We start from the raw sequence: 21,690 nt of genomic DNA, 5'->3' as shown, positions 1-21,690 counted from the left end.
AAAAGTGGCTTTTAATTTCATAATATCAATCTTCGTACTGAAATAGAATAAGTTCAGAAACACTTTCTATCTTAATAGAGTGATTAGGCATATGTGTATCGCGCTTACTCTGGGCAGATACTAGCAGTACATTTATCTTCAAAATGAGCCACTTTGAATTTGCAATACCTGTGCAAAAGGATGAGTTATTGGAGTCTCACGTCGGACAATATCATGTTGAAGATGTGGTGCAGATAAGAGTGCTTTTGTCCAAAATACAAGGTATGCACTTATACATATGCTTACCAATATCATGTTTACAGCACCTCCTCTATTTGTATAACATACTTCATTATAATAATCTTACAGATGCGGCAAGAGCGTATAATGCTGAAGGCGTCGAATACATACTGGAGCATTTTGATACATATTTTTCAATTATTGTTCATGGCAACAAACTGGAATGGAATATCATCAATAAAGGTAAGTTACCCACCTGAGTAGTATAGTAATTAGTTAGTTACCTTGTACTGTTAGCTAGAACAAAGACCTCCCTTTCTTAAACTGTTCCTATAGATGTTTGTCTGTGGGTACTTTATACTGTCACACATTTTTGCAGTAGCAATATAGGTCATAATTTACAGTGTCTGATGTTTTGTACATTTTTTTTGTTTTCTTTTTTAAGGATTTGACCACCTCGTCAGAACTGCTAAAGCCTTGTGCAGTCATATTGAACTGATTATGCAAGACAAAGAGCTGGATGCAGATCTTAGAGTGAAGAATCTAAATATTGTTAAAATGGTCATGTATCTGTATACACAAATAATGAAAACTAAGGATGTTAAGTTAGCTGCTGATGTGAGTATATTTCTTAAATGTATATTGTTCATGCTTAGAATAAAAAAATAATATTTTATTTATATCTTGAAGTTGGTGGCCATTCCTTCTTGCCATATCTTTGGCCCTTAGGGTACCACCAGTGATGTGTTATGTGGATGGCATACATATCCGTATCACTGGTGGAAATTAATGGGTTCAATTAAGCCGATTGTTGAATGTCAAACTCGTTAACTTAGAACATCTCTGGTGGAAAGGCACCCGTTAATTCTTTACTTCCCTTGTGATCAGAATGAGATGCAATAAGTTAATTTCTTATTCAAATATTTATACATATAAGTGAGGATGAAATGTGTACCTTCATTAATATCATACCTTCAAAATGTTTTAGAACTCCACCAAACTCACTTTGGGTAAGAAAGGAAAGAAGGCAACAGAAGATGAAGAATTTTGTGGCTGGACGGAATCTGACAAGCAAGCTGCTCTTGTGACTTTGCATTTGTTGCTTCAGCAACCTTTGAACCGCCTGTGGGATCCTCCACTGGCTGAGGACAACTTTGTTACGTAAGTTGGTTTCCATAATGCATATTCATCTCCCAAAAATAACCTTTTGTCTGAGGTTTAACAATACAATTAGCTTCAAAATATTTGATTGCAGGCATGCTAAACTTATTGGTTTTTTGACTGTAATGTTGCTTTGCTAAACCATGGACTTAGATTTTTTTTTTTTTTAGGATGGTTGCTGAACCTTGCTATAAGGCATTAGAGGAACAAATAATAAAAAACAAATCAGTGAGAGAGACTGTATTTCAAGTACTTGGAGTACTCATTAAGAAATACAACCATGGGACTTCCTGTCTCATCAAACTTGTGCAGGTGAGGATATTACTTCAGTCCACTATAAAAATTGACAAAAATAACTTCTGTGATGATCTTATATACTTACATCTACTCAACTTGTAATTGATAACATAAAAAATATTTCCCCATTATTTTAATTGTGTTGCTTAACTTCAAACTTGGGTAAATCCATTCTGCTATAAGGTTGATTATCTTTCAGATCAATGTTATATTTTTTATATACGCAACTACCTTAAAGCAGAATGAATTTACCCAAGTTTGAAGTTAAGCAACACAATTATTTTGTTGTATATCCTCAGGTTTTGCAAATGGCAGAGCACTCAGTCTCCCCAATTTGTGCTGGAGTGGTACAGCTGACCAGGATTTTGAGATAGGAACATTTGGACCTCAGATGGTAAGTTGGTAACCCTTTTTATATTGCGTAGTATATGCTTGAAATAATGGTTCAGAAGAAATGTCTGTAGAACATACTAAGAAATAAATAAGAATGTTTTTTCCGATCATAAGTTGTGTTCGTATAATTTGTTCATTATATGTTATCATCATCATCATTCTTTACTTAAGGTGTAAATTTCTCATGAGATGCTGCGAAACAGAAAAACAATTCCACTATATTTTTACGTCATCATAGGTTCGTGAAATAGCCGAAGCCCTAGCGACGAGTGACGAAGATAACGGGGGCGTGGCCACGGAGCAAGGCGCGGCCAGGAACTGTGGCGCCTTCCTGCTTGAGCTCACCAAGGAACTGCCGAAAGAAATGACCTCTGCTATCACCACGCTGCAGTCATATCTGGAGAGTGATGAGGTACCAAGAGCCGTTGCAGCGAACTTTATGATGACTTGATTTGGCATAAATCTAGACATAATTTTTATCTGTTAAAAAAGAAGCAAGTGTTGCCTTTTTCTCTTTTATATAGGGCATATCTCATTACTGTAACTAAATATTTAAAGTGTTAAAGCTTGTAAAGGGACACAAAGTTGGTGTATTAAAATATGAGCTCTAATAAACGCGTACGTGTGTGTCTCGGTGACACTTTACATCTAATGATTTTCGTGAGATGTATAGTACCTACCAGTAGGTATTAACTTTAAACTTTTATTATTATTATAAATGTTCTTACTCTTGGCCACAGACTAGCTAAAGGCAAAGACGTGGCCTACGATGGAGTGAGCTCGCCCAGAAGATGCCTGTTCACACTTGAACTTTTTGGTTGTAGTCGTACACACTTCGTATCAGCGTGCTCGGTATGATGTGTGAGGCGCTAAGCGTCGAGCTTCGAGGCGAAGGGCTGTCGGACGAGCAACGAGCACAGAGGGACGACTTTCTCGACGATTTGTACGAGCATATGCACGACTTGTCTGCCTACGTGCGCCATAAGGTAAACCAAAAAAATCACATACAGAGAAAAAAATACCATTTGACCAAGGCCTCCAAGTGGTCCGAACTAGACACTTGGAGCTTAGGACACAATATAGTACGCCACAAGGTAAGTGTGAGCGCTGAGCGTGGAGCTGTCCAAACCGACGAATAACGAGCCCAGAGAGACGACCCCTACATCGTCTCATCGTCGTCGTCGCTGTAACACGAGAACGCAATAGATGTGTCAACGCTGGTTATGGGCAGAATGGACAGCATTAGGCACCAAGAACCAGAATAATAACAGCTGCTGATGTAGTCTCTCTCTCTCTCTCTCTCTCAACTCTCTCTCTCTTTCTCTTTAGCCTGATTCTACCCTTCGGGTCTAGGGCTCCTTCAACATGCTCCTCTCGTCACGGTTCTGTCTTTTTGATATCGTCCGCCCAACACATCTGCGGTCTTTTTTGACGACGCTCTTCTCCCCATGGTCACCATTCGAGTAGTCTTTGCTGATGTAGTAGTTTACACTAAAGGAAGTAATTTCCATTTTACGTGACTGGTGAAAGTGGTGAATTTTAACTAAATTAAAATGTTTCCATTTTGGAACAGGTATTGCAGTTTTGGTGCCGCCTGCAGCGCGAGAACAGCGTACCCGTGACCAGGCAGAGAGTTGTGTTGGAACGAGCCATCGGTCGCTTGAGGGACAAGGCCGCTATTGTTAGGAAAGCAGCCATTCAGTTGCTGAAGGTAACAAATATCGATCATAGGTCTAACCAGGGTTTTTTTTTTGAGTTTTCTTAGCCATAGAAGCTTACGTGACGTCCAACGAATATAACTCTTCCAGAGAAATATGCCCTCCAAGTTTGATCTAGATTGTAATAAGGCCTGTAACAATTTTAATTATGCACGTATATTTAATCTAAAAACTCCTTACTTAATGTATTTGATTGTAGGTATTTTTGGAATGCAACCCTTTCTCCGCCCAATTGAAGTTAGAAATATTAGAAGAACAACTAGAAACGGAACAAAAGATATTAGATGACCTGCAGAAAAAATTGAATCCAGGGCCGGATCCAAAGTTAGTAGAAAAGTGGGAGAAAATTAAAGATGATGTCATAGCTGAAATCAACGAAGGAATGAACACTTTGACGCAAGACGAACCTGACCTGTCACAGGCTTCGTTGGATAACTTGTATGACTCGATTAGGAAGCATTTGCGAGAGAAGAATTATTTCAAGGCGTATTTGATCGTTAAACATACAGAGAGGCAATATCCTGAAGCCAGGTATTTGAGGTGCAGCATGGAAAAAAGTGACCAAGTAAGTACCTACAACATCAACATATTTGAAAAACTGTTACAAATGTCTAAAAAACCGGCCAAGAGCGTGTCGGGCCACGCTCAGTGTAGGGTTCCGTAGTTTTTCGTATTTTTCTCAAAAAGTACTGAACCTATCAAGTTCAAAATAATTTTCCTAGAAAGTCTTTATAAAGTTCTACTTTTGTGATTTTTTTCACATTTTTTAAACATACGGTTCAAAAGTTAGAGGGGGGGGGACGCACTTTTTTTTCCTTTAGGAGCGATTATTTCCGAAAATATTAATATTATCAAAAAACGATCTTAGTAAACCCTTATTCATTTTTAAATACCTATCCAACAATATATCACACGTTGGGGTTGGAATGAAAAAAAATATCAGCCCCCACTTTACATGTAGGGGGGGTACCCTAATTAAACATTTTTTTCCACTTTTTATTTTTGCACTTTGTTGGCGTGATTAATATACATATTGGTACCAAATTTCAGCTTTCTAGTGCTTACGATTACTGAGATTATCCGCGGACGGACGGACGGACGGACGGACGGACGGACGGACGGACAGACAGACATGGCGAAACTATAAGGGTTCCTTAGTTGACTACGGAACCCTAAAAAGACACTAAACTATTGCAATATTGATAAACGATTAAATATATTTTTAAAACAATTTTCATTACAGGTGGAATATTTTGTAGCTCTCCTCAAGAACATTTTTGTAATACCAGACAGGCGTCAGTCTATAACGCTAAGCCAGCAATGTGAAAACGAACTAGCCTTGTACAAAAAATTAGAAGAAAAAGAAGCCATAGTTGCCTTCTTGCAGGAGTCAGTACATTTCAGCAAGATGGTGTCTGAAGCAGTGCCTTTGATTAATACTTTGCTGATGTCAAAGCAGGCAGGCGATGTCAATGAGGCTATAGAGTTCTTCACCGCGGCTCACCACTTTAATATCGAATCGGCCAAGACTGGCGTAGCTAATATGCTGTTGCTGGTATGGTCGCCAGATCAGGTCAGTACTCTTTCCATCTACTGAATCACGAAGAGTTATTTCGTTCCCAAATGTTGTACTCCTGATACATTCGTTTTTAAACTTTAATCTTTAACACTTTTTGGTACACAGGATAAACGACAAGCCGTAGAGCGCGCCTACCGTGATATGTACTTGGAATGCGACAGCAAGCCGGAGCGCGCCCGTGCGGTCAACATCGCGCGTAAACTGGTCTCCTTAGTGACCACTATAGATCGAAGCAGCGCGCTAGCTCTTGACCATCTCATGGACCAGTGGGTTGACAAGGGTGACATCACTCCGTCGATCATTCAGGTATGTTATAGTTTGACATTGTATTAATGATACTAAAGTGTTAAACGTACTGCCTTTTTTGATACTGTGCTAGTTATATCACAGAATATATAATAGTACAAGTACAGAAGGCTCACTCCTTTGATGTTCACAAAATGCCGCCATTCTAATTTCTTACCTACATTAACAAACGGACCGCACGCGAGCAGCCGACATTGAATTTTATTGCGTCGCGCGAAGGTCGTCACCACTGAATGGGCCGCAAACTCGCGGCCATCGACATGTACTTGTAGCGCAGCGATAGAATCGCGGAGTGAGCCGCCCCTGGTTATATCATATCACACAAAAAATAAACACGCGAAATTCGGAAAAACAACGATAAGTTTATTATTTTTGATCAAAATAATACTAGCAAAATGGTTATCCTACCGACTGCGCCAATAATTAACTTATTGTTTCAGACTTCAAATTGTATGATAACAAATATTTTACCCTTGTTTAGGTGTTTTGGGAGATGTTCATGAAGAAAATCGACGGCACAACAGATATGGACAGCTACGCAGCGCTGGCGCTCCTCGTAATGGTTTCCAAAGCCAAGCCCTCTGTTGCGCTCGCTAACCTCGAAGTGATACAAACTCACGGCTTGACCGGCGACTACAATTCTAGGAACATGAGCGCACAACTGTTACTATCTTTGAGCAAGAAGAACCAAAGATATCCGGCTGATCATCAGATATTTACTTCTATCTACGATAGCTTGTTAGAAACGTTTTCTAAACTTAACAAATTCACATCGTTTTCCGCTTACTCGATTGATACAATTTACGCGATCTGTGATACGCCTGAGACTGTCTGTGCGAAGATATTAGCGGAGATGCATAGAAGGGTGCAGGCAGCGATGGTGAAACAGGGCGAGAACGAGGAAGAGGTTTCTCTGCCGGTTGAGCTGCTCACTCGCTTCGTGTTCACGCTGGGGCATGTGGCGTTCCAACAGCTCATCTATCTTGATGTGTCGGTGTATAGTGAGTTGAGGAGACGAAATCAGGTTAGCAAAGCTTTCATACTCATTTCTAAATTTCTGATTCAGACGCTACAGAAGCGAAAATGGACCCCCCCCCCCCCTTTCAATTTGGCAATTTTAGTTTATTATACTAGTGTTATCAACAAGATTTATCGAAAAAAATTGTCCATTAAGAACAAATCAGTTAAAAGATGTTGCGAAAAAATCTTTAATCGAGGTTCCGCTCTCGACGTTTTCCTCCTTCGAAACTTAATCAATCCTAACGAAATTTGAGAATCCGAATAACAATGAAATAATCTGTGTCGAACCGTTTAGTTTTTTTGGCAAATTGTCACCAATTTTGAATACCACACCTTTTTTACGCCATAATCAATAACGCCTATTTGGGAAATTTTTGAAGTGTCTTTAAAAATAAGAATATCAAAAAAAATCAAAAGGGTCTGACACAGATAAAAATAATAATAAGTTGTGTTGAAATAATCATTGCTCTATCTTCAAAAACCAGGGAGGAAATAGTCGAAAGCGATATATACATATATAGTTATTTTATTTCCATATTGTTCTATTTTAAATAACAACAGTTCCCATTTTAGGTCCGCGAAGACCGTAAATTAGAGGAAAAGCGGAAGAAGAAAGCAGGAGCCTTCGCTACGCCAGCTCGCAAAGGGCGAGTGGACGACCTGCGCCGGCAGACGCTCATGAATGCGTCTGGTTCGAGCGCGTCTAGTCGCGGCCAGCGCTCTGCCAGCGTCACCAAGGGGCCTTCTGTAAGCATTATATCTGACCGACCTTCATAGATTTAATTCCTTGCCTTTAGATGACGCTTTAAAAACAATGCCGAATAATCTTTTTAAATAATTGGATTTATTACCCTTTTTACTATTCAGGCAAACACTACAATGACGGAAGAGGAGACAGGTTTAGAAGGTGCGGTAGCGGACGATGCGGACGCAGAATATGTGAGAGGCGTGTGCGAGCGAGAGGTTAGTATTCTTTTCTTTTCAAGGATTTTTTTCTGTTGGCATTGAGTTTAATTTTCATTTAAGTCCCAGCAGCAAGTATGATTTTAAATGTATATTTACAGATTGTGGGCGAAGGCACAGCTCTGGCTCGCTATGTGCCGCTCCTGCGTCATATTCTAGCTAACCCAGCGCGCGCGCCGCCAGCGTTACAGGCTGCCGTTGCCCTGACATTCACGAGGTAACATTTGTTTACAATACCGTTTCATTGTTCGTCATCGTACCATACTACGTTTAGGGCCCCTTGACGTTTCTAGAGGTATGTAAATCCGGGCCTGAGCAGTGTATCAGAACTGTACAATACAATATTTCCGGTATTTCCGGACCGATTTGAAGGTTCAAATCTTCAAGAAAAGAGCGTACACCTATCTTAAAGGCCGGCAACGCACCTCCAACACCTCTGCTGTTTCGGGTGTCCATGGGCGGCGGTGATCGCTTACCATCAGGCGATCTGTCTGCTCGTTTGCCTCTTATCCCATAAAAAAAAAACAAATATACATCTGAATAATTGATCTCTCAATCTACCACTTTACAGCTGCTGCTTATCTTCTTCCACAATTTAGGATGCGAAAGTTTGCCATACTTGGCAATTGGCATAACAATTAGCTGACCATTTGTAGGAATAAACCTTATTAACTTAAACCGGAACATGACAGTAGTTACTTAGGCCTATGCTTGTTAGAGTCACACTATATTATGATGATTATTACAGGTTCATGTTGGTATCGAGCACGGTGTGCGACGAGGGCCTACAGCTGATGGTGACGGTGCTCACACGTTCCCGCAACGTGGCTCTGCGGACGAACCTTACTATCGCCTTCGCGGATCTCACACTACGCTTCCCTAACCTCACTCAGCCTTGGACTCGTCACATCTACCAGATGTAAGTAGTACCTGGCAGCCTTACTCAACCTTAGACGCGTCACAACTACCAGGCGGTTTAGCACAACTTGCACTCTCGCGTACGATCGATTTTTTGATTGAATTAGGCAGTTGTTTTCAAACAGAATTTCCGTTCTGCTTAATTGCTTATACCAGTTACATTTTTTGTTCTTAGCTTGAGCGACGAGGAGTTAGAAGTGCGTCAGTGTGCAGTGAAGATGCTCTCGTTCCTTGTTCTACACGAGATGGTGCGAGTAAAGGTACAGTGCGACTACTTACTTTATAACTTCTACTATTGCCAAGTCTATTAACGTTTTTTTTTTACAATGATAAGCGGCCACAAAAAAGATATTTAGTGGTATGCGTGGCCTTCAGGACAAATAATGTAAAACCATGATTTACTTTATAGGGCCAAATCGCAGACATGGCATTATGCTGCGCCGACAAAGACGCCAAGATCGCGTCGATGACGCGTCTGTTCTTCAAGCAGCTCTCACAGAAAGGCAACGCACTATACAACGTCATGCCGGACATTATATCTCGGCTCAGCGATCCTGAGCTCAATGTACCGGAGGAACAGTACAGGGTTATTATGAAGTAAGTACATTAACCCTTAAATTTAATGCATAGTGATGTTTATATGCATCATGTACATACCTCGTAACGGATGTAGCAAAACCATAGCATTTGACAGTTTGATGTCAGGGTTGGCGATCACGATGAATAATTTATTTACTCTACTGCATACTGCACGTATGATTGATAAGTACTAATAATGATATGATAAGTAAAAATAACCTTACTGACCCTCTTTAGATAAAACCTTGTTTGATTTTCTATCAAAGAAAATAGATCATTAATATGTCAATGTCATCAATGTTAAATGCATTTAAATGTGTATGTTATTTTATTCATAAGAGCACGCATTTTCTGGAATTAATACATTATGGAATCTTTATTACTTGAAAATATTGGTGTACTAGAAAAAAAACGATTTAGTTCATCACTTATTTAAGAGAGAAACAGGCCAGCTGTCCCATATGTGTAGCGGGCAGGCTCAAGTAGCTAGCCATATGAAGTGGAAACATGGAGTGACTATATACAATAGAGAAGAAGGTTCAGATGGATCACAACTTAAATATAATTCACGATGGTGCCTTTCATACATTACATTCATGGATAAGGACGTAATTATACAGAAGCATAGTTTATTTCAAAATTCTGTGGAGGTAAATAAGATGTTTAGTTAATAAAGATATGTTCAATAACATGTGTGTTTTTTTGTATTCGTAGTACAAGTACATACATAGGTAGTGACAACCCTGACGTACATCTGCTACAGATTTGCCGGTTCGATTACGGGGTATGCGTGATGTATTTTTGGGTCTATTGACAGTATGTCAAAATTCAAATTAGAATAAATCTTTGTCAAGGTCATGCATTTAAGGTTAAGCTCTCGCAAAAGACAAGTAAGGACTTACTAAACTTTTTGATCCATTTAGGAGGTTGCTCAGAAGGGAGACGAATCCGAGCTGGTAAATGATTAGCTTTAGTAGGGCTTTTATAGCCCTAGAATTTAATTGTTTCAATAATGTATCGACTTGCACCAACCTGTCTGTATTTGTCTTAATAAGGTTAGGAGATTATGTCCGTTTCTAAAGTATACAACTATACATATACTTATGATACAACTGGCTCATTGAACAAACGCTTTCTGCCTTTTTAGATACATCACGTCGCTTATACAAAAGGATCGCCAAACTGAGGCTCTTGTAGAAAAACTGTGCCAGCGATTCAAACTGTCAACAGAAGAACGTCAGTGGCGCGACCTCGCCTTCTGTCTGTCCTTGTTCAACTACAACGAACGGACGCTCAAGAAACTGATTGAAAACCTGGACTGTTACAAGGACAAACTGCACTGCAATGGCGTCATGCAATCGTTCCATACTATCATGGCTAATGCGTCGAAAATGGCTAAGAATGAAGTAAAGGTTAGTAATGTTAAATTATTATGCCGTTGAAGAGAAAGACGGTATGTTACCTTAGCTTCTCACTTTCCACTGTTGCATTCAGTGTTTTAAAAAAAAACTCTACGTGTAAAAATTTAAGAGTAGTTTCTCGGATTCGAAGTTCCTGTGAGTCACGGAAATCATTTAGAGTTTACTATCGGATTGACAAGTGCAAGCTATTATTCATATTGAATTCAAAAATATGTCAATAGAGATTATAAAGATGCTTTCAAACATTAAGTCATCCTATTTTTAACCCCGACGCAAATAGCTCCCGAACGGATGAACCGATTTAGATTTAGTTTTTTTCTGTCTGAAAGCCGAGTTAGTCGGAAGTGTTCTTAGCCATGTTTCATGAAAATCGGTCCACTATGACGCGGTTGGGGGTTTTTTCAAAATTGTAATTTTAGTATATATTACAACACTATGTTTTATATTTCGTGTGACAGGCATTAGTAACGGAGCTAGGAGACAAGATAGAAGAATGTTTCGCGGTGCGGGACACCGAAGAGGGCTCCACAGGCGAGCCGCGCGCGCCGCCCACGCCCGCAGCCCGCGCCACGCCGCGCCGCAAGCCTGCGCGCCGCAACCGGCGCCGCTCCTCCTCCAGTCCTGACGAGGTGCGTTTACCTTACAGATACTAGGAGACACACAGGAGGTGCAACTAAGAGACAAATTACAGGAATATTAGAACGAAGCAGCTCCACAGGATCCGCTGTAACCGCCGCTTCTCATCGTCTGGACGAGGTGACCCACACTCTATAACGAAGTTTTAGACCTGATAGATTTTGGGCGCAGGGGCACTGAGCCTCAACCGCGAACGAACGCGCTCCAAGTTTCGATTGCCTATTAATCGTTTTGTCGTAATCTGTGATTTTTTAAAATTTTATTTACATATGGGGATATCTGGGGGCCGATTTTTGAATCTCACGGCGTTCGAATTCAGAAAATTGTCACTGAAAATAGTAGGCAATTTCGGTGACAATTTTCTGAATTCAAACGCCGTGAGATTCAAAAATCGACCCCCTGGGCGTAACTAGTCGATGTTTCCTAGTCTGCAGCTTGTGTTTTGATTTTGCAGTTATTAATTGGTATACTTATATTTATTTCAGAATGAGCCACCCACTAATACAGAAGGAACGCCTCAGTCAGTCAGAAAATCAAGCAGAAAAGCCAGAACCAGGGTCGTCAAGGCAATTTCGAACGATTCAGACGAATCAGGTATTTATAACTGTTTTTGCTATGTCATATACTAAAGAAGAAATTCCCAACCCCTGTGCCATGCCATGTTAGCGGAACGCTGTTTCGATTCCTACTCGGGAGTTGTGCGACTGGATTACTGGGTCGTTTCATTTTTAACCCCCGATGCAAAAACGACGGGTTGTTATAAGTTTGACGTGTCCGTTTGTCTGTCTCTGGCGTCGTAGCTCCCGAACGGATGAACCGATTTAGATTTCGTTTTTTTTTTTGTTTGAAAGCTGGATCAGTCGGGAGTGTTCTTAGCCATGTTTCATGAAAATCGCTCCTCTATGTCAGGGTTTTTTTCAAAATTTGATTTTGTGTTTAGGTTATTAATGCATGGTATCCATTAATATAAATTTCAGTTCCTAATTTAGCTTGTATACAATACATATTACGTATTTCGTAGAATGATGATTTACTGTAATAAATTAGTTTAAAAGCTTTTTGCTTTAAAGGCTTATTATATCGTTTCCCTATTTGTTACATAAGGGGGTAACCATATTGTCAATTTTTTAAATCATAGATGAAGAGGAGCCACAAAAAGAAGATGAGGAGGTATTCAAGAAGCCCACTGCTAGGAAAGCAACACGAAGGAGAAAGAATTAAGCAGTAACTATAAACGTTATATTTAAGTAATAAAAACCTTAAGGATTTCATAGTATTTTTAACCTTTTACACCCCAGCGACGTATATAATTATTGGCGTCGCATGTCCAACGCCAAAGACCGAATTATCTAAGTAGCATAGATTACCGAACAACGTAGACTTTAACAAGCCTACTAATACGAGTAAATCACAATTTCACTTTTGGCATTCCGTGGACGTGGCACCCTAGTTACAATGGCACCCAAGTTTCAAATCCGTGGATGTAAAATTGTATGAAATGCCCGTGCCCTGGGGTTAAGAATTTCACCACGCCCTTTCTTCCCGTGGATGTCGTAAAAGTCGACTTGGGGATATGGGTTAAATTGTGGCGTAGGCGAGAGGCTGGCAACCTGTCACTGCAATGTCACAATTTTGTTTTCATTCAACCCCTTATTTGCCAAGATTGGCACTGAAACTTGAGTAGTTTTATGTGCTCTGTCTACCCCTTTATGGGATACAGGCGTGAATGTATGTATGTATGAAATTCACATCAGGAGAAGCACCTTCAAAAAAGCAAAAGGAGTGTACAAGTTTCTAATGGGTCGGCAACGCGCATGTGACACCTCTTGAATTGCAGGCGTCCATAGGTTACGGTGACCGCTCTCCGTGAGGCGGGCCGTATACCTGTTTGTGCGTGGTATTAAAAACGTTATTAAAAAAAATTGGTATTAAAAAAAACCTTAAGGGTTCATCAATTCTTGCCAAACAATCGCTTTGACTTTCCATTTCGTGTACCATTTATGTAGATGAATTCCGTTGTGGGCCGCTTTTTATGTTTCTTTTAGAGTGTTTCTGTAAATAATAGATAAAATAAAATATTATTGGGGTAAGTAAATAAAATTTTTTAAGAGTTAATTAATAGTATTTTAATTGAATATAGGATTTTGGGGTATAGACTGTAATAGTCTAGTATACCCCAAAATCCTATCAACAAATAGACCGCCGTGCTGACCGGAGCGCATGAAGGAGCTGGGACTCACTTGGTGTTGAGGTATCGTTGAGTTATATTGAGAAGCGTCGACTACGCCAGCAGCCAGACCGCCGTGCTAGCCGCTAGCGACACCACCACAAAACCGAGCGCGTGGAGGAGCTGGGACTCACTTGGTGTTGAGGTATCGTTGAGTTATATTGAGAAGCGGCGCCTCCGCCAGCAACCAGACCGCCGTGCTAGCCGCTAGCGACACCACCACAAAACCGAGCGCGTGGAGGAGCTGGGACTCACTTGGTGTTGAGGTATCGTTGAGTTATATTGAGAAGCGGCGCCTCCGCCAGCAACCAGACCGCCGTGCTGGCCGCTAGCGACACCACCACCAACCCGAGCGCATGGAGGAGCTGGGACTCACTTGGTGTTGAGGTATCGTTGAGTTATATTGAGAAGCGGCGCCTCCGCCAGCAGCCATACCGCCGTGCTAGCCGCTAGCGACACAACCACCAACCCGAGCGCATGGAGGAGCTGGGACTCACTTGGTGTTGAGGTATCGTTGAGTGAGGTTGAGGAGCGCGCCTCCGCCAGCAGCCAGACCGCCGTGCTGGCCGCTAGTGACACCACCACCAACCCGAACGCGTGGAGGAGCCGGGACTCACTTGGTGTTGAGGTATCGTTGAGTTATATTGAGAAGCGGCGCCTCCGCCAGCAGCCAGACCGCCGTGCTGGCCGCTAGCGACACCACCACCAACCCGAGCGCTTGAATGAGCTGGAACACGTCATTCTTTATTTTAATTACGATGTTTTTATACAAATATTTATGTATGCCCATTTGTAACAATTATTACTGAAGTTGTGTTTAGACAAATGTCACATTTCTGCGGTGTTTCATTTGGCTACGGGGCCAGGCTCCCATGAGCCGCGGCGCATGCCGGAATAAGTAACGCAAAGTGGATAATGACTCACAGCGTGGAAGAGATGATGCGTGACGTGGGCCCTGATGGCCGCGCGCTGGTACAGCATGAGCGGGTGCAGCAGGTACACGCCGTACGACAGCCGCCCGAGCGGCGCGAACGCCCGCCAGCTCAGCAGCCCTCCGATCACGGCTGCCGACAAATCTACCATCAATCTAATACATCCATCCCAATCGATCCATCCATCTTTCCCCCCATCGATCCATCCATCTTTGTCCCCTGCGGCGCATGATCGGGATAAGTTCGCGCAGCTATATCAATTAGTTTGACCCCTACGTAACTCAATATGAAATTGGGTTCATTTATTAAAACCCAGGTAAAATAGAATCAAAAGTTTCATGGTTATCAAAATACGATTGCTTGGTGAAATGACAGTCGCGAGTTGTGCCTCTGGTCAATTTTTTTCGCCCATATTTAATTTACACACAGCATTTATGAAAATTCACACAAGAAACGCTGATGGCCAATGAGTATTCAGATTTTGAGACTTATGAACATGTCATTTGGTGTTCGCTTGCCAGTCTCTATTTCAGTATCTATTTGCCCGTCGCTTGTCGGTGAAGTAAAACATCACGAAGAAACCGACTACTCTCGATAGGGCAAGTCAATATGTATATGGAAGTCGCTGCCGTAAAAAAATGTCTACGCAAAATCATTGGATTAGTTGATAAAGCAGTTCCCTGTCTCTTAAAAGCGAAATGCCGAGATTATCCCTCTCGCTCGGAAGAAAAACAAGAGATACTAGATACTGACGAACATCGCCGTAGGTGCAGCAGAGGATGAGGCCGAGCACGGCGGCGGCGAAGAGCGGGCGGTCGACGGCGACGAAGAGGCTCGCCAGCAGCCCGCCTTGCAGCCCGCGCACGAAGCACAGCCGGCCCAGCGCCAGCACGCCCGCCATCACGCACAGGCACAAAGCAGCGCCGAGAAACGAGACCAACTGGAATCACAAAAGGACCATACCCACAATCCAATGCTAAGCAGAGCAGAGAGATGGACTAAAATGTTAACGAAATGGTGGCCGCTTACCCTGGAGCTGAGTTTGTGATCCCTCGGCTTGTAGACGGCCATGGTATAGCCGACCAGGAGCCCGGCCGCGTACGCAATTACGCGGTTGTGCGTCTGAATGTACTGGTAGTGGAACGTCTTGTTCTTCCGGATGTCTGTTCCAGGCCTGGGACACAAATACAAAGCGGTTTATGAAATGGAACGTTAAACCGATCTTTTGTATTATGAAAGTGAAAAAAACAAAGGCTAATAAGTGTGTTTAGACAACAGATTTCGTCAGCGCATCGCGCTGATCCGCGCAAATCAATCTAGGGCATAAGCCAGCACAAACATAGTGTAGTAGTTGCACTTTACACGGATGGAATACAAGTAATATTGTGTATATAAGGAAATATAATTTGTAAATAAATCAGATACCAATTGTCCGTTGGTGTTTCACTACCTCCATACCTAAAACCTCTGCTTGCTCAGGGCGACACTCTGAGAGTAGAGACTCCCATCCACCACTTTTTTACAGGTACCCTTGCTGTGGCATAAGACTCCTTTAGCCTTAATCGGTCGTCTGAGCCTGGGCGATCGGCAGCAAGTATCCATCCAACCACCTTGATCCCCCCCGTAGGGAATCCGTCTGTTACCGATAGGTCTCCCGGTACAGACATCCTTGTCATAGAATAAGTTAGGGCTAGGGAAGTAGGGACTTAGGCCATTAGGATCCCTTGCTATCGCCTCCCACCTTATTTTATGCAGTCTGTGCAGGTACATGCAACGCCTAAGTACCATTTGATTCCATATCATTTCAGTCCATTTAGTAATCCAGGTACTCGGCCTTAGCGTGTGGGTGTACAAAGTGAAAATCCTTTGTCTCTGCCTGTCCTTTCAATAAAAGACATAAAATAATAACGCACCCGTATCTGTAGGCCGTAATAGCTGGCACGTCGTAGAAGTAGGTGGTGAGGGGTGGGGAGAGAGCGCCGACCACCAGGACCGCGGCCGCGACCGCCGCGGCGGCGCGGGGACTCCGCTGCCGGCCCCATGCCAGGGCCAGCGCCAACACCTGCAGGTGGAAGTCGCACGGCACGTACCAGCTCGCTGGGTGGCACTGAAATGGAAGTATAAGCGTAACGGCCCAGCCACGACATTGGTCTAAGCAGCGGCGAGCGGCAGCCATAAGTGTGAAGGAAAAGTCCCATCGCTGTGTCTCACTTCAATGTATGGCCGCCGCTCGCCGCTGTCGCGCTTAGACCAATGTCGTGGCTGAGCCGAAAGGTCTTGGGCGAGCCTGCATCCACTCTATGCAGCGACAACGCAGAACACTTGTATATAGGTTTACGCGGTAAGTAAATTCGCTGAGATGGCAATGTGCGGTATGTGAACCGTACAGCAGGTTTGGGCACACGCACCATTTCCAGCGTGTTGACATAGTTCCCTAGCATGAGCAGCGCCAGCCAGCCGTGGCGGCGGCACGCGCGCTGCTCGGCCGCGGCGACCGGCGCGAACAGCGGCCCGTCGTCCGTGTGTACCAACACGTGCCCGAGGTAAAACACAGACACGGCTAAAACCACTATGAGTCTGAAAAAAACATGTTATCTATTTTAATTGGGTAAAGCAAAATTATTGTACGAATGAATGTATTAATGAAATGTTATTTGCTAGAGACATGTTACATAATAGCACATTACGATACAAGTGCGGAAAAGAGGAAGTTCAAAACGAGTAATAAAACACGACCGAAAGGGATAGTTTTAAATCGACACGTGTTACGAATTTCCTTTTGGCGCGTGTTTCATACGACGTTTTTCAGTACAGATAGCCCTCCGACGTTTCGACACATTCGACCTGACAAGAGGTGAACCACTTCTCGCACTAGCGATTGTAGCTATAGCTATCGCTCGGAATATTGCTAGTTCACCTTATTGTACACTGCTCTAAATCAGGAAACTTTTCAAGGTAAGTGTTTGCAGGAGTTTCACATGAATTTCCCAAATCATACTGTAAACTCACCAGCACTCTGATCAGAGCAGATCCGTCGCCCTTACCTTAAGTATCGTTTCAGAACGGTCTTCACAAAGTTTCCTGGAGTCAGATCCAAAGTAGCGAGGCTTTTACCAAATAGAAGGGCAGACATTGCGAAAAATGTTTCCACATGCGCGTTGAAGTGGACCCCTAAACTCGACATTTGTGGTTCATCTATTGCCAACTGCAAATAAAAGAAAAGGATTTTATCAATAAGTACCTACTTAAGGTTAAGGCAGCAAAGAGTCGAGATATTTTGTGGTAGGCGCACTACCACAGGATATCTGGAAAACTATCGATTGTATATTAGTGTAAGGCCTGAGTGGAAGGAAGTGGAGGAAGCACGCTGCGGAGCGAGCGGTCGATTCAGGACACTTGTATGACATGAGCTTCAATTGTTTGACATGCACGCTCACGCCCCACCCCGCTGCCTAATATGAGCGTGCACTCGACCTTACATTTACATTTAGCCTTTGTCTAGCAGACTGATGCAATACTTACCCGTTCAAAGTCGATGGCATTGCTGGCAGACGTGGCGAGCGTGAAGGCCAAGCAGTGTCCGTAGACGAGGACAGTGGCAGCCAGGAAGCGCAGCCCGTGCAGGCATGCCAGCTCCTCCGCGCCCGCGTCGCTCCTCATCAGCGAGCCCCAGTTGCGCCGGAGGCAGAACGACCGGGCTACATGATTCACTACAGACAATAATATTATTAAGCCTATACACGTCCCGCTGCACAGGCCTCCTCTCGCGCATGAGCGGGTTCGGGCTATAGTCCCCACGCTAGCCCAATATGGATTGGGGACCATATACACCTTCGAATTTCTTCGCAGATGTAGGTATGCAGTGCAGGTTTCCTCACGATGTTTTCCCTCATCAAAAAGCTAGTGGTAAATGGCAAATTACAATTAATATAGGTACCTACATGCTGAGTTCCGAAAAACTCAATGGTTGAACGCGCGACCTTTGAAAATCGGGCGTCAAATTGTTGTCATCTAATGTACTCCCGTAAGTACGCCATGAATGTCTACTCCTGTTCGCTCACTATACTGCACTGCACTTCCTACCTTTTGTATATAAACACTTTCTTGACAACTTAAAACTCATTTAAACTCGTTTACTCCATAATATAGGTCATTAGGACAACATGCTGCTACGTACCAAAGGAGCAGGAGGCGGCAGTAGTGGGGTATTCGCTGACATAGTACGTCGAGCACACAGCTACCAACAGCAGTGCTGCCACACTGTACCTGGAATAGCAATGTCCAAGTTGCAGAATATTCTCAAAATTTCCGTAATTTACTGGAAATTAGATGAGAAAAGTTTTGTACAAATTGCCATTGAGAACATGCTGGCTCACGCTCCGCACCGAGCGTCCACTCAGGCCTCTCTGTGTAAGGTCTCGCTCACATTGGGCGTTCGGCGGGGCGGGCGAGCATGCAGCGTCGACTCAGGACAGGACACTTGTAGATGTGAGCTTCAATTGTTTGACATGCACGTCGCAGTCGTCGCACGCCCCGCCCCGTTGCACGCCTAATACAAGCGTGCACTCAGGCCTAGGTAAGTGTGCACTTACCCCCTTATATTCATGAACGTACTCTAAAGTTATCAAGCCGATAAAGTTCGTTTGTCCCTTTCCGACGTATTGGTGTGATAGAAAAGGACATACGAACTTTATCAGCTTGATAACTTTAGAGTACGTTTATGAATAAGGGAGTTAGAGTGTAGTTACAGTTAGACTGGAGCACGTACATAAATATGAAATATCCGGTGGAGTATTCAGCGGGCGCGCCGTCGCGGTGGCATCGGCGCACGGTCACGGCGGCCATCTTGTCTCGCGGCAGGAAGCCCGTGCGCAGCAGCGCGCGCGCCAGCCGCGCCGCGGACCGCCGCGAGCACGAGGCGGGGACGCACACACCGAGAGACAGGTACGAGAAGCTGCGGCCGAGCGGCGTTTCGGTCTGAAACACAGATTTCATATACATATCAAGTAAACGTATCGACTTATCGTGTCAAACGAACTCTGTCAAATCCACTGAGTTGTATGTATGTATAAGCTTTATTTGTACATAAAGGAAACAAAAGAGACACAGTTACAGAGTCAGTAATATACAATGTAGGCGGACTTATCCCTTAATGGGATCTCTTCCAGTCAACCTTTGAGGAAATGAGTAGAAGCGAATTAACGATGAGTGCAGACCAATTTAAAAATGTACAACCACTAAAAGAATTAAATGCAAATTTTGTTGTGTGTGTGTTGTCAGTCTTTATATACTCACAGTAGGCCTAGCACATGATGGCCGCGGGAGTATGTCGCCGCGAGATAGACTACCCGTCCTTATGTCATTAATACAGTTAGAAGAAGACGTGGCATCTATCTCGCGGCGACATACTCCCGCGGCCATCATGTGCTAGGCCTACAGTTTGCAGCTTCCGAGCTTCGCGCAACCGTCGCAGTCGTGTCACATCGCATTGCCTATCATCGATAGTTCATCGACGTCGCCCACCTAAAACACTTCCATAGAGATCGAAGGTTTGATTACGTCGCGTCGCCACGCCGGTGCGCGACTGTCGCGTGATCATCGTCCGCGCAAACCACGGCGCATTTTTTGGCCTCGAATCCCTAACTTTTCAACTTACGTGAAGGTAATAGTCTTCAGCCTTAGCGTAAGGGTCGGCGAGCATGATGATGGTCTTGGCGCCTTGCGGGTTCATGTCCAGCTCGGCGAGGCAATACTGCGTACGCAGACGCGGGCGCGCGCGCAGCCACGGCGACCGCAGACACTGGTCGTAGTTGCCCAGGTGGTGTCGCGCGCCGTACAGCAGGCCCGTCGGTGCCTCGTCCATCGAGTTCCACACTGGAATTATAGTGGAGATGTTATTCCACAACACGCCATGCCCTATTGTGTAAATTTTTAGAGAAATTAAGTGCAAGCCTTCGAAGAACAATGACGCGTTGACCTCGATTTGAAACATGACGAATTAAAGGCCCGACCAACTGTGCACCTGCAGTCATCAATTTACAATTTTGTCGGAGGGGTGCTGACACTGCTGACTGCTGACCTGTAGTGAATGTGGCCGCACTTTTACTGCTAAGATTGGGATGTCAGTCACTTGAGAACTCATGAACGTCGCTCTAATAACCAGTTTTAAACAGTTGCCGTGTATGATGAGCTTCAATATGAAAGAAAGCGCGAACGGTCCCTTACGATAGTAAAACTCGTTAATTTGTATTAGTAGTGACGACGGAAGCTCAATAAAAGTTGCGCTAAGCGTGAAACAGTCGTCGGCAGTAAAATATTAAATTGAAAAGAGAAAAACAAACTTTGATGACCGATCTGGTCCAGCGGATGCTTGCTAAGCGGCGGTCCTGGGTTGGAATCCCGGCGAGTTCATTAGTTTGTGTGATGAGTTCCTGACTTTCCCGGGTCTTGAATGTTTTCTATGTAGGTACCTATACAGTATACATAAATAAGTGTTTGTATATTATATACTTATATATCGAATATCGTTGTAGCGAAATTGACAAAAGCGCTGGTAGCCTAGCGGTAAGTGCGTGCGACTTTCGTTCTGGAGGTCGCGGGTTCGAACCCCGGCTCGCACCAATGAGTTTTTCACTTATGTGCTCATTTGATATTTGCCAGTCGCTTTTCGGTGAAGGAAAACATCGTGAGGAAACCGGACTAATTCCAATAAGGTCTAATAGTTACCCTTCGGGTTGGAAGGTCAGATGGCAGTCGCTTTCATAAAACTAGTGCCTACGCCAAATCTTGGGATTAGTTGTCAAAGCGGACCCCAGGCTCCCATGAGCCGTGGCAAATGCCGGGATAACGCAAGGAGGATGATGATGATGATATCGAATATCGTTGTCTGAGTACCCACAAGCCTTCTTGAGCTTACCGTATAAATACTTAATATTTATTTATTTAAACTAATTACATACCCCAAGTAGCCCATAAAGTAGAGTTCCTAACATTATCCAAGATGTGTAATATCCCGTCCCGGCACAACTGTTCGTCGCCTCCCCACCGCTCGTTGGACAGGCTGGCGTGTATGTGCTCCAGGTTCGGCATCTCTAGTCTCTCGTCGGCGGCTTCAGCAGTAGCTTTAAAAATATAATTACTAATCATACCTAGGGTGTAGGTAACTAATATTATCTAATAGTCGTTTATGTAACTGGCACATAATGAGAACATTAAAATACTGGTGTATTCTTATTATGAAACTCTCCTTTCGGCTCGTTTTATAAAATAGCGCTTATTGTTTAATGTGCATAACTTTATCTACATCCACATCCATGTAATA

General features: G+C 43.5%; 2 protein-coding genes across 2 annotated transcripts; one reads left to right on the top strand and one right to left on the bottom strand.

The window, feature by feature from the left end:
• The first annotated feature begins 10 nt into the window (after nt 1–10).
• LOC125230674 (condensin complex subunit 1) lies at nt 11–12,776 on the top strand. The gene is given in 24 exon segments (XM_048135912.1): nt 11–261; nt 349–462; nt 665–837; nt 1,208–1,380; nt 1,551–1,692; nt 1,977–2,034; nt 2,037–2,071; nt 2,309–2,482; nt 2,895–3,056; nt 3,644–3,781; nt 3,988–4,353; nt 5,032–5,361; nt 5,473–5,673; nt 6,155–6,697; nt 7,267–7,440; nt 7,561–7,656; nt 7,758–7,873; nt 8,405–8,575; nt 8,750–8,834; nt 8,984–9,171; nt 10,301–10,565; nt 11,033–11,203; nt 11,696–11,804; nt 12,349–12,776. Coding segments are annotated over 24 exon segments (4,185 nt in total). The 5' UTR covers nt 11–143; the 3' UTR covers nt 12,432–12,776.
• An 85-nt stretch (nt 12,777–12,861) lies between these two features.
• On the bottom strand, nt 12,862–21,458 carry LOC125230355 (nose resistant to fluoxetine protein 6-like). The gene is made up of 13 exons (XM_048135491.1): nt 21,329–21,458; nt 20,026–20,243; nt 19,138–19,346; nt 18,547–18,635; nt 17,892–18,079; nt 17,414–17,574; nt 16,778–16,946; nt 16,283–16,476; nt 15,399–15,543; nt 15,123–15,309; nt 14,362–14,501; nt 14,055–14,164; nt 12,862–13,262 (listed from the first exon to the last, which is right to left on the bottom strand). The coding sequence occupies exons 1-13, from the start codon at nt 21,456–21,458 to the stop codon at nt 13,241–13,243; spliced, it is 1,962 nt and encodes a 653-aa protein (XP_047991448.1). The 3' UTR covers nt 12,862–13,240.
• Nucleotides 21,459–21,690: the final 232 nt, after the last annotated feature.

This window comes from Leguminivora glycinivorella, chromosome 10 (genome assembly GCF_023078275.1).
Source record: "Leguminivora glycinivorella isolate SPB_JAAS2020 chromosome 10, LegGlyc_1.1, whole genome shotgun sequence".
Taxonomy (NCBI): Eukaryota; Metazoa; Arthropoda; class Insecta; order Lepidoptera; family Tortricidae; genus Leguminivora; species Leguminivora glycinivorella.
This window is presented reverse-complemented; position numbering and strand designations above follow the sequence as displayed.

What these genes read in the sequence shown, in the direction of transcription:
- LOC125230355 (XM_048135491.1), bottom strand. Translation starts at nt 21,458, where the DNA reads ATGCCGAACCTGGAGCACATACACGCCAGCCTGTCCAACGAGCGGTGG. An exon ending in ATGTCAACACGCTGGAAATG is followed by an intron (nt 16,477 to 16,777) that starts GTGCGTGTGCCC and finishes CTTCCATTTCAG; the next exon opens with TGCCACCCAGCGAGCTGGTA. An exon ending in CTGCACCTACGGCGATGTTC is followed by an intron (nt 14,502 to 15,122) that starts GTCAGTATCTAG and finishes ATTTGTCGGCAG; the next exon opens with CCGTGATCGGAGGGCTGCTG.